Raw genomic sequence first — 16,501 nt, forward strand, 5'->3', positions numbered from 1 at the left:
GGCCTTCTTAAATGAACAATGTAAAGAAATCGAGGAAAACAACAGAATGGGAAAGACTAGAGATCTCTTCAAGAAAATCGGAGATCTCAAGGGAACGTTTTGTGCAAAGACGGGCATGATAAAGGACAAAGAAGGCAGGGACCTAACAGATGCAGATGAGATTAAGAAGAGGTGGCAAGAATACCCAGAAGAACTATACAGGAAAGATCTGAATGTCCCTGATAGCCATGATAGTGCGGTCACTGAACTTGAGCCGGACATCCTCGAGAGTGAAGTCAAGTGGGCCTTAGGAAGCATTAGTAACAACAAAGCTAGCGGAGATGACAGTATTCCAGCTGAGCTATTTAAAATCCTAAAAGATGATGCTGTTAAAGTGCTGCACTCAATATGCCAACAAATCTGGAACACTCAACAGTGGCCACAAGACTGGAAAAGGTCAGTTTACATTCCAATTCCAAAGAAGGGCAACGCCAAAGAGTGTTCAAACTACCGCACAATTGCGCTCATTTCACATGCCAGCAAGGTGATGCTCAAAATCCTACAAGCTAGGCTTCAGCAGTATGCGAACCGAGAACTACCGGAAGTACAAGCTGGGTTTCGAAGAGGCAGAGGAACTACAGATCAAATCGCCAACGTTTGCTGGATCATGGAGAAAGCAAGAGAATTCCAGAAACATGTCTATTTCTGCTTCATTGACTACGCTAAAGCCTTTGATTGTGTGGATCACAACAAACTCTGGCAAATTCTTAAAGTGATGGGAGTACCAGACCACCTTACCTGTCTCCTGAGAAACCTGTACGAGGGTCAAGAAGCAACAGTAAGAACCAGACATGGAACAACCGATTGGTTCAAAATTGGAAAAGGAGTGCAACAAGGCTGCATATTGTCACCCTGCTTATTTAACTTATATGCAAAGTACATCATGAGAAACGCCGGGTTGGATGAATCACAGGTCGGAATTAAGATTGCCGGGAGAATTATCAACAACCTCAGATACGCAGACGATACCGCTCTAATGGCAGAAAGCGAAGAGGATCTAAAGAGCCTCTTGTTGAGGGTGAAAGAGGAGAGTGCAAAAGCTGGTTTGAAACTCAACATGAAAAAAACGAAGATCATAGCATCTGGCCCCATCACTTCCTGGCATATAGAAGGGGAAGAAATGGAAGCAGTGACAGATTTTACTTTCTTGGGCTCCAAGATCACTGTAGACGGTGACTGTATCCATGAAATTAAAAGACGCTTGCTCCTTGGGAGGAAAGCTATGGCAAACCTAGACAGCATAGTAAGAAGCAGAGACATCACCTTGCCGACAAAGGTCCGGCTAATCAAAGCTATGGTTTTCCCAGTAGTAATGTATGGCTGTGAGAGCTGGACTATAAGGAAGGCTGAGCGCCGAAGAATTGATGCTTTCGAACTGTGGTGCTGGAGAAGACTCTTACGAGTCCCCTGGACTGCAAGGAGGTCAAATCAGTCCATCCTCAAGGAAATCAACCCTGAGTGCTCATTGGAAGGACAGATACTGAAGCTGAAGCTCCAATATTTTGGCCACCTAATGTGAAGAGAAAACTCTCTGGAAAAGACCCTGATGCTGGGAAAGACTGAGGGCAAAAGGAGAAGGATGAGATGGCTAGATAGCATCACCAATGCAATGAATATGAACTTGAGCACACTCCGGGAGAGAGCGGAGGACAGGAAGGCCTGGCGTGCTATGGTCCATGGGGTCACGAAGAGTCGGACATGACTGAACGACTGAACAACAAATTTAGTCATTCAAGCATCCAATCCTGGAGATTGTGGAGTTCCCTAATTCCCAAGAGACGGAAGATTTTGCAATAGCTGTTACGTACATAGGAAACAAAAGTGACATTTTAATTAATAAAAATAGATGGCTTGCAGACCATCTATTTATATGTAGGGGGAAATTGTGCTGTGTAGACCTACTGGTCTTTGGCTGGGACACAGCCAAAGATTGTTGCATGTGAGATGCCGCGCTTCCAGCAGATTTGGGTTTTGGGGACAGAGGGTGGGTTTTGGAAGTCCTGAGCAATCAGAAGGAAAGAAACTATAATAAAAAGGTGGTGCACAGAGTCAGCTTGCTATCCTGATCAAAATAAGACTTAGGCGCTGCTGCCCTGAATTAGCTACAAAGAAGTAGCAAAGCATAGCGTTGCTACATTGTATGTAATTTTAAATGGGGATGTAATTTGCACAGAAGATTGGAGGCTGCTTCCTGCAGAGATTTTGCAAAAAGCTCCCCCCTTACATATGGCCCACAACCAGGAACCCCCTACCCTGCTGTCCTCTCCCCAACCGGCAACAAATAAATTGAGGCTGGTATAGATAAAATGCCCTATGGATTCTAATGAAGTATTTTAAAGTAATTGATTGCAGGCAACTCCAGTGTAACTATAATGTTTTGATAGAGGGGGGGTTAATTGACAAAGCACATGACACATGTAAAATCAGGAGGGCTACATGTGTAAAAGCAAGTTACACTACTAAAACCTATCCTACAGATAATCAGGGCTCAGTGTTAAATCTTAAAGGTTTCACAGCATCCTTGTAAAAAGAAAAGCTAAATTCCTCTCTTGGATGAGGGGTCAAAAGTAAAAGAATATGTTAGAGAAAAAAAATTGTAAGACCAAAACCATTTAGATGCTAACTTCTTAGCCACAAGCCTGTACAAAGACTTAAAAGTCTCATTTCCAGAGAATGACTACAAATCACACCTTTTAAAATAGAACCCTGTGGAAGTATGAATGCCTGGCCAAAAGGGCCTATGCTGTTTTACACTGCAAGGCTGGTGTTGAATTGATGGCCTGTAGATTAAAAATTACCCAGGCCAAAAGTCTCGTGAGTTTCTATCTTGTGCTATGCAGCAAGAGTGGTATCGGGTCTGCGGATTTTTTTTTTAAGTTACCCAGATTTCTCAGTAGTTGAAAATTCTGAGATTGGGGGGAAGGATTAAAATCTATAGCCCTGTCAAAAGGCTGCATGATTGGAGGCTGAATCAAGGCAAAAACAAACTTAACAAAGCTTCTGCAAATACTTAGGTTTCTACAAAGGCCCAACCACCACCCTCCTCAAATCCTCCAGTTAACAACCCTTAAAACTAAGAATTTCTCTCACCTTTTTAGCAAAATACAAAATCTACTCAAAAGAGAAAAAAGCTACTTGTTTTCTAGCAGAACTGCAAGAATGTCAGGAACACATTTTGGGAAAAATTTTCTGTGGAAAAAACAGAACAGCTTATTTAAAAAACAATATACTAGAGGTTTGAAACTATACAATATGTCACACACACACACACACACACACAGCCAATACCTTACCCATGCTATTTGGTCTGTTGGCTTGATGCTAAAAGCATGGTCATGCCCAGGTCTTTCTTTAAGGAGAGAAAAAGAAGTATACTTAACTTTTAGGAGAAAATGTGAACGCCTGTCCAGGGGAAAAAGGAAGTACCTGGCTTTGCACTTTTCTTTTATTCTTTTCTTTTATAACTCCAAATCCTGTTGCGTGAGCTCTGGGGTTGGATTGGATACAGCCAGGGATTCTCCATCCCGGAGGATGTTTTGTGTTATCCACTTGCAGGGAAATTATGCAAGAGCTTAATTACCGCCACCCCTTCCTCGGCCATTTCTGAGCACATGGCTTTCAGGGGCCCAAAACTAGCTTCATGCATAATCTCAGTTCTATGTTTTTTGTGTTTTACAAAATAAATGAAGTGTATGTCTACCTTACAGGTTTGCTGTAAAGGACGTCTTTTGCTTCAGACCTGAAACGTTGCTAACCCTTGCAATCTTTGCTCTATACTTTTTTTACAAAATGCTTACTTTTCCCCACAGAAAATAAAATCTGCTACACTTTCAATAATATAACTGTGATGATCTATGGGATGGCTTCTACAGTTAAAAACTGTTAAGAACCCTATTTTAAGTACCACCGGAAACTACAAGTGTACTTTTACAAAATTCTTGTTAAGGGCTATAACAGTATATTTTCCCTATGTATAAATGTACTGAGGGCTGGGGGGAGGAGGGGACTGCAAGCACTTTCTACATATATCTTTAAGGGTTACTTCTGTACATAGCAACTTAAAGGCTGTTACTGCAAAATTTTCTGTGTCTCAGGAATTAGGGAATCCCACACTCTCCAATAATAGGATTTTGGATCAATACTTTTACCAATCTGCTAACACCTGGCTTACAAAGAAAAACAGGCAAAGGATTTTTACAAAATCTTAATGGTGTTTAAAAACACGTCTACCTTGAGGGGCTGGTGTAATCTTCGCAACATTTATTTTCTGAGTTGTACAAAATGTATAATTTTGCCTTCCTTACAGAGTTGTTGTAAAAGGCTCCTTTTGCTTCAGAACTGAAACGTTGTAACCTTGGGTTTTCTGCTTTCTTTTCTCAGTGGGGAAAATAAAAGACTGCTACACTTTGTTTTTTTGTTTTTGTTTTTTTTAAATATATTTTCATTTATTTTATCTTTATAAATGAAATAAACAATACCAAAAATACCAACAACCTGATCAATACTACAATTTCCCAACAATACAATATTCTAATGAGGACACCACAGTAACAAAAAGAAGGAAAAAGGAAAAAAAAGAGGAAAAGGGAGGAGGAAAGGAAGTGAAGAAAAAAAGAAGATTCTTTCCCCTTCCCTCCCCCTCCCCCTCCCCTTTAAAGAATTAAGTTTAAACTCCAATACCCCCCAGCCTCCGATGCCATTCTATTTTAAAAACTATATCTATAACGTTAACAATCTTACAGTTTAATAAACAACCTTACATTTCAATATCATATCATCAATCTTATACCAAAGAAACAGGTCTACAATTCATTCCCAGAAGCCTATATTATTATTATTAATAGTAATAATTAAAAAATATAGTGTTATATAATAATAAAAGTTAAAATAAACCTTCAACAGTCAGTAATATATTTTATACTAGATATATAAGAACACAATATACCCTCAAACAATAAATTTAAATACAGCGTACCATATCTATTTTGAAATAAAAAATATAAAGAAAAGCAAGAAAAAATGAAAGATGAAAGAGGATAAACAAATATATGTATAATCATTTATCTTCTGACATAGCCTGGATCATGTAGACTAAACACAAACAGTTAACAAAGCTTGTTTAAAGATTCCAGTTCATGGGGTTGTAACAGAAATCTCATACATTTTTACGTTCAGCCATGCCTCCGCCATTTCATGATTTAGAAACTCTTTCATCTGACCTTCAGACACAATACAAAGTGTAGCAGGATATTTTAAGTAATATTGTAAGTTCATTTGTTTTGCCATATTTTTTGCTTTGATAAATTGCCTTCTTTTATTCGCCACCTCTTTGATGTAATCTGGAAATAACATAACTTTATCTTGTTTCCAGGAAAGGCTTCCACCCTCTCTTGCCAAACACAGGATATAATTCTTTGTGGAGACTTTTGCAGATTGGACTATGACCATATAGTCAGTCCCTTTAGCATTTGGCACACAAAATGCCTGCTCAATATCAAGTAAATAGTCAGATGGAATAGGGAGTATCTCATGCAAAAGTTTATCCACAAAAATAGGCAATTTTACATCATTAGATAGATTTTTAATCCCAATAATATGTACATTGGATCTTCTCGTGAAAGCCTCCAGTTCAGAAATTCTATCAGAGGAATTTTTAAAACAAATTTGTGTCATAGTTTCATTTCCTACCTCTCGGTCTTCTAGCTCATTAATTTTCATCTCCATTTTTTGCCAAGAAGCATTCATTAAATCCACAGCTCCTTGCAAGGCAGTGATGGAATTCTGGATTAAATCCAACTCATTGGCTTGCTCCTTAAATTGCAAAGATAAAGTCTTTATCAGAATAATTAATTCCCCTATATCTTCTGTTTTCAAATCTTTTGACACAGGGGGTGTGGGGGGAGTTGATGCCAGCTCCTTTCTTCTCCTCGGTGCAGTCAAGTTTATCTCAAACAGATGTTGCAGGTCCTCAGATGTTCTCAAATATTGTTAATATTTCTTAAATCATCCCTCAGAAGTTGTTGATATTTCTTAAAGCATATATTATTATGGAACACGTCAGCCCTGTTTTCTCCTATGAAATAGGAGTCTCAGAACAGCTTTTTGCATTGGTAAAGCTCTGGAGGAATAATCCTGGAATCCAGCCCCCCCCACTATCTCGATGGGGGTACTTTTCTCCAGGCTGCTACACTTTGAATAATATAACCCTGGTGATCTGTGGGGTTACTTCTAGAGTTAAAAACAGAAGGTGCCCCAGTACCGATGGAGACTACATGCCTACTTTACAAGGCTGCTGTTAACAGCTACAAGTAGCAGTACAGTTTCCCCCTACATATAAATAGATGGGATGCAAACAGTCTAATTTTTTAAATTAAAATTTCACTTTTGTTTCCTATGTACATAGCAGCTTAAAAGGCTGCTATTGCAAAATCTTCTGTCTCTCAAGAATTAGGGAGCCCCACGTTCTCCAAGATCAGATGCTTAGATTAATACATTTTACCAAGCTGCTAACAGCAAATGTGAGAATGTATTTCCATTTAGAAGTCTAGACTATCGACTCCTACTCTTTTCTAAAGGGCTGCCCCTGTTTTTTGGCTCCCCGTGCAGGATTTTTACAAAATCTAAGTGGCGCTTAAAAAATTATTTACTTTTTAAAGACCCTTGAAGGTTTTACTTGCAACCCCTGTGATTTCTATGTTTAATGATTCTTTCAAAATGATCCTTTAAAAAACCCCACAAAAAACAGCTTACTTTTCCTCTTCAACTCTACCACCCTTTGGGATCTAGTTCCATTTTGGGAATTAGTGATAAAAGTTGATTCTTTCAAAATGATTCTTAAGGAAAGAAAGAAAAAAATAGTTTTCCCCCTTCAACTCTACCAGCATTTACCCCCACCTTTTGGAATAGGCAGGGGTGATGATTGGATTACAGCACAGGATGTTTGTAATAGGCTTTACTTGGCAACCTTTAATTTTGTCTACGTTACAGAGTTATTGCAACCCTTGTGATTCTTACAAAAATGCTTACTTTCAACTTTACCACCATATCCATCTCCCAGGCACCCATGAATACAGTGAATAGGCTTAAGGCATGGCTACTGGAGATACCTTTGTTTACTGAATGTAGCAGGATATCCTCTATTTTACGTATATATAAAAGCCTGCAAACCCCACCCAACCCTGACGTGCTAATCGGAGTCTCCAAGCACCAGCTGGATAGTTCTACACAGTACAATTTCTTCCTACATAGTTAGTTCTTTTTAAAAGACTACAGCCTTTCTGGGGCTCAATATTCAAGGGTGCCTGGCATCTCCATGTTCTCTATGCAGGAAACATGTCCAGATAAGCTAAATGGCTACATTGATCAAATCTGGCTGCACCTGTTCTGACTGGCTGATGGGGTAGGTTGTTTCTGTTAAAATCTCTTCATTGTGATAGGGTGAGTTCTTAGAGGGGTCACATGACCCCTCTGGGCCAATCTGGGGAGGGGTTTGGAAATGGCCCTTTGGGCCATTTCTGCACCTGTACCTGTTAGGGCTCTAAAACCTCATCTGATTGGTCCATGGTGGCATGACGAGTTTGTAGAGGGGTCACATGACCCCTATCAAGTGACCCTGAAGGTCATATGACCTGACCAGCTGATTGCTCCTTCCGGGGTGGGACCTCCGGAGGTGGGACTTCTGGCTAGGGTGGGACTTCCGGTCTCCCTAATGGGGCGGGGCACCTGTCACTTTTGAAAAGTGACATGGTTTAGAGTTTGATGCGGGTACCCCCCTTTCACTACTTAGATGCAGCCATTGCAGCACTTCATCATGCTCCTAGAAAAAAATGCTGGACTTTCCCCGATCTTAAAAAAACCCCAAAAAGCGATAAAGGTTAAAAAGAATGGGAGAAGCGCTGGAAGTTGATGACTTCATGAAAAGGACCCATAAACTTCTGTGAGTGACCCATCATGAATGCACAATAAAAGCTTCATATAGAGTTGCCCCTGGACTCTCAGAGTTCTAAGTTGCATGGGGAATCTAGTGGGATAGGACAGAATCCCTGCTACAGATTCCCTGCTGGTGACAGGCCCAGCGATGAGGGTATGGCTAAGGGGCAGAGCTAGCACAGTTCTTCTCAGAGCTAGCAGACTCATTCCTGCTCTCTCTCACATAATTTTAACGGCATGGGTGATTTGAATGCCAAATAGGGCTCCAAGAGAAATATATAACTTCATAGATGTTCCATTAGGACAGCCTTCCCGAACCTGATGCATTCCAGATGTGTTGGACTACAACCCCCATCATTTCATGACTGGGGATAATAGGAGTTGTAGTCCATCTGGATGGGCGCTGGGTTGGGAAAGGCTGCGTTAGGGCACCATTTTCATTTTAAGATGCATTGTATAATTTAGGCCACTGTATTTGAATGTTAAAGATATGGATTCTTGCAAAACATGTTTCTCTGCCTGCACCATGATTATTTTTCTTATTTGCATCTGGGAACTTTGTCTTAATTGTCTAGCTGAATTGCCAGCCTCATTTCCTCAACTAATTGTTCTGCTTTTAGCAAAATTGATTAGTCACTTAGCCAAACTCAAATGTTCACTCAACACAACACTGGCAAAATAGCTGGGCATTTGTGTAGGAAAGAAGGGGCAGAGGAAATTATAGGCAAGTTAGCTTGACTTTAGGAACAAGAAAACCATTTGAAGGTGAGCTGGGTGGGTGTTGATTATTTATTGATTTATTACATTTCTATACCACCCACTAGCCAAAGATCTGTGATTACTAGCAGCAAATATAGATCAAGGATGGGCAGAAGGTAGATCTCCCAATGTTTTGGACCAACTCCCAGAAGCCCCTGCCAGCATGGCCAAAACAAGAAAACAGTCCAAAACAGTCCAAAACATCACGGGATCTACTTTCAGCCCACTGCTAACAGATTTATTCAGAAGAAATGGTGGTAGACCAGTTTTCTCCAGTGATAAGTAATTGGTTTAGTAGGACAGAGGGTGAGCCAGCGAAAGATCAGAGGTCCAGGTATTGGTCTTGTAGGCACATAGTGCAATTTTTGCTGCTGAATTAATGAAGTCTGGGCCTGCTGTGTTGCTTGGTGTCAGGATTCCTCTAGCCCCCACTTTATTTCAACGCCGAAAACAAACACAGACAAGAGGCATCAGTCTACAGCTTTTAATCCATTACTTCACAGGGTCATACAGATGCAAATTCTCAGTGACTCTCAGTCTACAAAGGAATGCCTTCAGGGGAATTCAAAAGGAAGTTACAAGGGTTGCCCGCCGTTTGAAGAGGAAGGTGGTCTCACTAGCCTAACTTAAGGGGGGGAGGTCCCTCTCTCTCCTGAGGCTTCTGAGCGCAGCTTCTCATGCAAGGCCAATCGGGTAGACTGTCTAAGTTCTGCCCTGGCCATCTCTCTCTTTGCTCTGTGCCTGTGCCTGGCATCTATTAGATCAGACTCCCCAAACCCCGCCTCCTTCTGATTGCTGTCTCTCACAGGGGTATGTGAAGAGGGACCCTCATCCTCAGCCAGCTGGGCATTTGTAACCTGAGAAACCAGCCCAGTCCTGTCTGAATTAACCTGGGAAAACACCTCCCCCATGTCTGGCAGTTCTCCTTCAGAATCTGAACTGCTATCCCACTCCCTGCGCTCAGAAACACCCCTGACACTTGGATGGCAGAATTGTTTGGGAACTGTATGTAAGCCACTCTGAGGTCCTTGGAGGAACAGCTGCTATACAATGACATAAATAATAAGAGAACTCTGCAGGGGTTTTACAGGGGCCAGTAGTCCCTGCAGACTACGGTGAAAGCTTTAGAAAACATTGGGTGTCACTGCTGCTCACTCCTCCACCAGGCTGGAAAAGTTGTGGAAGTGACTTGGTGGGGGCAGAAGTTGGGTTGCTGATCAGGAGATGGTGTGAAGTCAGGGAGGTGGACAAAAGCAGGGGCAGGAGGAAGGGCAATGGGATACCTGGGTTGGCTTTGCCAATGGGGTCAGACAGCCACTAGGAACCATTCCCTGGAACCACCTTTGGCACTTGGCAGAAGTAGGTAGGTGGGCAGATAAGGGAAAAGAGAGAGAAGGGAAAAAAGTAATGGCCCACTGGTTACCTTCCCTGCTGGTTTTTTGGCCTCCAGCTGAAATGCACTGGTGGCAATGCCAGCCCATGGCTGCTGCAGGTAGCAGAGTAAGGCTGTGACCTGCCTGGTAAGGCCACACAGTAGCTTCTTGATCTGCAGGCGTCTTCTTCCATACACACCTGCATTCAGCACCAAGTGGAAGTACATGTGGGCAGGCTATCCTCTGCCACGTCCCAGTGTACAGTGGCAGGACATCGTCTTCCTCCTACCCTTCCCCTGAACTATATTGGTCAGGTGGCAGCAATGGCTCCAGGAACTGGTTTCTTGTGGCAGTCTGCCCTTTTCTAGTGTGGGCAAAAACACCATCCAAACTGGCGCCATCCAAATATGTTAGACTGCAAGTCCTATAATCCTGAGCCAGAAAGGTCAATAGTGTAGTCCAAGACATCTGGAGGGCACCAGGTCGGGGAAAGCTGGGATACCCATTTTTCTACCCTCTTCCTCCCGTGTGTGAACATTTTTTAAAAAAAATCCCAACCAATATCCATTGAAAACAATACATTCTCAAACAGATTTCTGAGAAACTGAGAGAGTTTCAGAAATCCATTGAGTTCAAAAATCACACAGTGATAATTCATGTAATTATAGAGTTGGAAAAGGCCATTTAGGCCTTTGAATCCAACTTCCTGCTCAGTGCAGGAAGCCAGTTTAAAGCATCCCTGACAGATGGCTGTCTAGTCTCTGCTTGAATCCCTCCTGCAATGAAGAGCCCACCATCTCCCTGGGGAGTTGGTTCCATTGTCTGACTGGTCTGACCACTAGGAATTTTTTCCTGATGGTCAACCCAAATCTGCTGTCCTGTAACTTGAGCCTGTTATTTCATGTCCTACAGCCTTGGATGATAAGAGCATTGTTAATAATGGCTGCATTGCGCATAATGTTAAGCCACGGTTTATCTTGTTGTTGTTCAGTCGTTAAGTTGTGTCCGACTCTTCGTGACCCCATGGACCATAGCACGCCAGGCCTTCCTGTCCTCCGCTCTCTCCCGGAGTGTGCTCAAGTCCATATTCATTGCATCGGTGATGCTATCTAGCCATCTCATCCTCTGCCGTCCCCTTCTCCTTTGGCCTTCAGTCTTTCCCAGCATCACGGTCTTTTCCAGAGAGTTTTCTCTTCGCATTAGGTGGCCAAAATATTTGAGCTTCAGCTTCAGTATCTGTCTTTCTAATGAGCAGTCAAGGCTGATTTCCTTTAGGATTGACTGATTGCTCTAGCCCAGTTAAGTGATATTCAATCTCTTTCTGGTCAGAGGTACTTTCTCCATATCTTAGCTGTAGTACTGAAAAGAATTAATCCAGACAAGATGGAGGTACTGTTAGTGGGTGGTTCTTCTGCCCAGCTAAGTGAAGTTCAACCTGTTCTGGTGGGGGTTGCACTCCTCCTAAAGGATCAGGTTAGTAGTTTGGGGATGCTGTTGGATCCAGCATTGTCACTGGGGCACATGTGGCCTCAGTGGCATGGAGAACCTTTTGTGGAAAGCTGATATACCAACTACGTCCTTATCTGGACAGATAGCCTAGTTGTAGCTATCCATGCTCTGGTAACCTCTCTTCTGGATTACTGCAATGCATTATATGTGGGGCTGCCTTTGAAGAAGGTCTGGAAACTTCAGCTGCCCAAAATAGGGCAGTGAGATTGTTAACAAGGACGGGTAGATATGAACGTATTATGACAGTGCTTTGTGATCTGCGCCAGCTTCAACTCTGTTTTCAGGCCCAATTGAAAATGCTGGTACTAACTTTCAGAGCCCTAAATGGCCTGGGGCCAGGTTACCTGAAGGACTGTCTCCTCACATATATACCTGCCTGGACCCTAAGTTCATCCCCAGAGACTCTTCTCTGGGTACCCCCACCAAATGAAGTGAGGCGGTTGGCTACTAAGGATAGGGCCTTTTCAGTTGTGGCACCCCAGTTTTGGAAGGAGCTTCCCAGAGAGGCTCACCTGGCATCTTCATTGTGGTCTTTTTGGTGCCAGGTAAAGACCTTTATATTCTCCCAGGCATCTTAAGTTCTTCAGTTTTTATTGTTTTAAATCTGTTATTGTATTTTTAGATCTTTAAACTGCTGCTGGATTTTACTCTGGTTTTATACTGTAGTTTTAAACTTTTAGAAGTTTTATATTTTAGTCTTTCAGTTTCTGTTGTTTTAAATCTGTTAGGGCGCAATCCTATGGGGATAGTAATCTGCCTCCGAACTCGGAGGTGGCCGGCTATCCAATGCAGGGTGGCCGAAGTGCAGAGGGATCCTCTCCTTCACTCTCTGGCCTACCTGCACTTGCAGCTAGATGGCCGATTTTGGCTGTCTGACCAGGTTGCCTCGGGGCAAGGGGCGGGCGCATGCCACATAGGAAGTGTTGTAATGGCGCTTCCGCAATCCCCTCCTCTCCCTGACCCCAGGAAAGCCCCCTTTTTGGCCACTCCACACTGCTCTTCCAAGGGCAGAGCTGGGGACAAACCACATCTCCCACGAGGTGGTGCAGGAGGGGGCAGGGAGTTGGATTTATGGGAACTGAGCTCAGAGCACTGGTTCCAAGCTCAGTTCCCAGAAACCAAAAAATCCTATGGCCATCGAGATGCTGTCTAGCAGCCATAGGATTGTGCCCTTACTGTATTTTAAATCTTTGCACTGCTGCTAGGTTATATTTTGGTTTTTATTTTTATTTTATACTGTAGTTTTAAACTTTTAAACTTGTATATTGTATTTTTTCATTTGGTATTTTATGATTTAATTGTTGTGAACCACCCAGAGAGCTTCAGTTATTGAGCAGTATAGAAATGTAATAGATAAATAAATAAAATAAATAGCCATGAATGGTCTTGCAGATGAGCCAACAAACCATGGCTTGTTTTCCCTATTTCTAATTTGTTTCTCTCCTGCCTATTTTACCAGCCTTCAGAGCAGTTTGGTTTTCAGGCTGCTCTGGCTGGGCACCTCTGTTTCAGGGTGGACAGCAGCACAAACAAGCTAGGGATAAGCCACAGTTCTAGATTCAGACATCATGGCAAATCATGGTTTAAACAAGTCAGAATTTGTAAGCCAACAACAAACCAGGGTTTGTATTTGTGGTTTGTAGCTAGTTAAATCATGGTTTGTTTGTAGGGATGGGTTCTGACAAGCCAAATTTCATCAAACCACACCATGGTTTACTGCTGTGTGCAAACCAGGCCAATGTTTGGCATTCCATATCTTTCAGCCCCAGAGTTGCTGCTGTAAGAAAAAAACTATTAACACTTTGTTTCAAAGCAAAAAGCTAATATAGGTCTAATCCAATGTGTTGTATTTGTGTGTGTGTTTTTAGGACTCTCCAGTCATACACATGGATCTAAAATGGTAAGTTCTCCCATTTTTCTCCTTTTAATTGGTTTGGAATTTTAATTTATTATTTATTTTATTTAAAATATTTATAGGCTGCTTTTCAGAGCAGGACCCCTCCCAAAGCAACTCACAACATCAAAATTCATACCATTAAAATAAATAAACAAACCAGATACAATAATAAGGCAGCAAACATTCATAAAACAATGGACACCAGCAGTAAAACGTTACTAAAAACCTACAGCATAATTGCAGCTACAGCTGCAGAACAGTCCATTAAAACACAGTCAGGGGAAGGCCGAAGTAAACAAGTAGGTCTTCAGGGCCTACCTAAAAGCCTACAATGATGCGGCCTGGCAACTCATTCCAGAGGTTTGGGGCCACTGCGGAAAAGGCCCTTTGCACGGCTACTCAGAAGTAAGTCACATTGACCAGGTTCAGACAACACACCATGGCTCATCGTGGGTTATTTATCCCAGGATGAGCTACTGCATGGGCACCAGATTGAATATGCATCCCCTACTTGAGGGGTTATGTGTCGTGCAAACCCAGTGAATGTGGGTTATATGGGAGTTAAACAACCCTTGCATAACCTTAAAACAGACCATAGGTTATGGGAGGGTTGTTTAACTCTTGCATAATCCACACTCACTGGGTTCGCACAACATGACAAGCCCCCAGGCAGAGGCTGCACATTCAAAATGGTGGCTGTGCATGCCACAACCTCAACATGGGTTAAATAACCCATGGTGGCCTGTCATGTCATGCAAACAGCCCCACTACGTTTAGTGGGGCTTATTCCTTGGTAGTGGTCTTTAAAAGATGGTGATAAATTATTTTGAAATCTATTATATGACTCCTTCATTACATGCTGTCTAGTGGGAGCCAATACAAAGCAGTGGCCAAAAGTGTTAATCTGGAGACATTGAAGACCCAGGTTCAAATCCCTAACCTGTCATGAAGCTTATTCTGTGTGGTCTTGGACAAATCAACTCTCTCCCTCTATGAGCTCTGGGCATGGGTTTAGAAAAATCTAAACAATATTTTTATATTGTTTATTATATTGCCTTCCCTGCAAGAATATTTTATCTACTTGAGGTGGTTTTCTCATGATGTTTGTTCATTATTGAGAGAGAGAGAGAGAGAGAGAGAGAGACTGTTATGTTGATCTGCTTAAAAATTATGCTATACAGCAGCAGCAGATGCTGGGAGAAGGATCTGGCATGTCACCAGAAATGGCTTGGTGGGCTGCCCATGGGCCACACATTTTTCACCCTTGCTCTATGCCTTAAGGGCGTAAGAAGAGCTTGCTGGATCAAACCGAAGTTGCATCTAGTCCAGCATCCTGCTTTCCACAGTGGCCAATCAAACACCTGAAGGAAACCCACACACAGGGCTAGAAGGCAAATGTCCTCTCCTGCTGTTCTCTGCAGCAAGGGGTATTCACTGCTATCCTCTCTCTGAACCTGGATGTTCTTATTGTGCCATTGCGGCTAATACACACTTGCTTATTTTTATAGCTGGAGGGTTCTCATCTCATGTAGACTGAATGCTTAGGGCCAAAAAAGGAATGACTTTAAATCCATATCTAGCAGCAAGGTCTTTTTCAATTTTTACTCTAGAGTATTTTAAAAAAATTATTCTGAAATTTCAACAAAACAAAATCATAAAGAGGAAAAAAATGTCATTACATAGATGTGAATGTATCGGTTTCAATGAATGCATATGAAACTACACCTTTCTAAGGATAATACATAAATTTCAGCAAAGGAAGACCAAATATCCATATAAGTGTCCATTTGCAAGTGGTGTCTATATGCCACCCATTCAAATATTGAAAGCATTGTTTGTTCGTCAACCCATTTCATTATAGGAGGTGAGCATTTATCCTTCCAGTGTTGTAATATCAGTCTTTTAGCTGTCAAAAATGCATGGAGAATCCATTTGCACCAACCATGCATTAGCTTCCAGGAAACTGGTAGATAATTTAAGAGAACATATTGATTAAGAGAACATGTAAATATTAAAGAGTGTTCCAATACAAAGTTTATCTGTATAAGAAGCTCCTCCCCCAAAGATGCAAGTATTGGGCATTGCCAAAACATATGATTAAAATAAGAATTGGCTGTTTTACTGTAGAGTAGGTGCAGGGCCCCTGATACAGATCTTTCTCTCTCTTTTTTTAAGTACCCCATGCAAGGGTCCTGATCCAAATCAGGCCCCCTGCCTAATATAGAGTCAAAATGAAAAAAAAGAAAAGAAAGAAGTTGCTAGACGCAGATGTAATGTCTGTAATGTTTGAGCCTTAGAGATTGCCTCACAGCACACTCCTGTACATATCTATTCAGAATGAAGTCCCATTGAGGTCAGTGGGATTTGCTCTCAAGTAAGTGGGTATAACAGTGGTGGGAAACCTCTTTCAGCCCGAGGGTTCAATTGTGAAGAATCTTTCAGGAGCTGCCTTCCATTGGTGGACAGAGGCGAAAGGGTGGGGGGAACAATTAAAAATACTGGCATATTTTAGCTCAGAGCTCTTACTTCCACTTAGGAAGTTTTTCCACTTAGGAAAGTTTTTCTTTTAGAATGGGGAAAAACTGCACAAAAACCAGGAAACCACTAAACAATAGGTGGGTGGTGAAAGGGATGTGGCCATCTGGGAAACCATGGAGGGCCTGATTGGGACCTTAGATTTGGCCCCTGGGCCTGGTTTCCCCACCCTTGGTGTATAGGATGGCACAGCCTTAATGTACGACAGTATCATCATGCACTTCTGCCAGCTGAACTTCTGGCTCATAGTTGCTCATGCCAAATTTGAGTCATTGGATGACTCATTGCTCCCAACAGATCTCTGACTGTAGTTCTGTCTGGTCTTCACTTTACACTGAGTACAAATTTCAGTGTTTGCTACAAAATGACAGGACAGCTCAGTGACATAAACAGTCCAGAGCAAATTGCCAGATGTTAGCATGATGATTAAATCAAGGCTGCTGTTCATATGAATGTTTCC

General features: G+C 42.1%; 1 protein-coding gene across 2 annotated transcripts in view; it reads left to right on the forward strand.

Annotated features, from left to right (window-relative positions):
• Positions 1-16,501, forward strand: part of MTA3 (metastasis associated 1 family member 3) — a 190,207-nt gene that overhangs the window by 134,091 nt on the left and 39,615 nt on the right. For both annotated transcript variants that reach the window (XM_084828919.1, XM_084828918.1), the window contains exon 17: positions 13,478-13,509. In XM_084828919.1, coding sequence (XP_084685045.1) covers positions 13,478-13,509 — 32 coding nt within the window. The remainder of the gene's footprint in view (positions 1-13,477; positions 13,510-16,501) is intronic.

Source organism: Heloderma suspectum, chromosome 1 (assembly GCF_057233095.1).
Source record: "Heloderma suspectum isolate Gila_16-S chromosome 1, 16-S_ref, whole genome shotgun sequence".
NCBI classification, from domain to species: Eukaryota; Metazoa; Chordata; class Lepidosauria; order Squamata; family Helodermatidae; genus Heloderma; species Heloderma suspectum.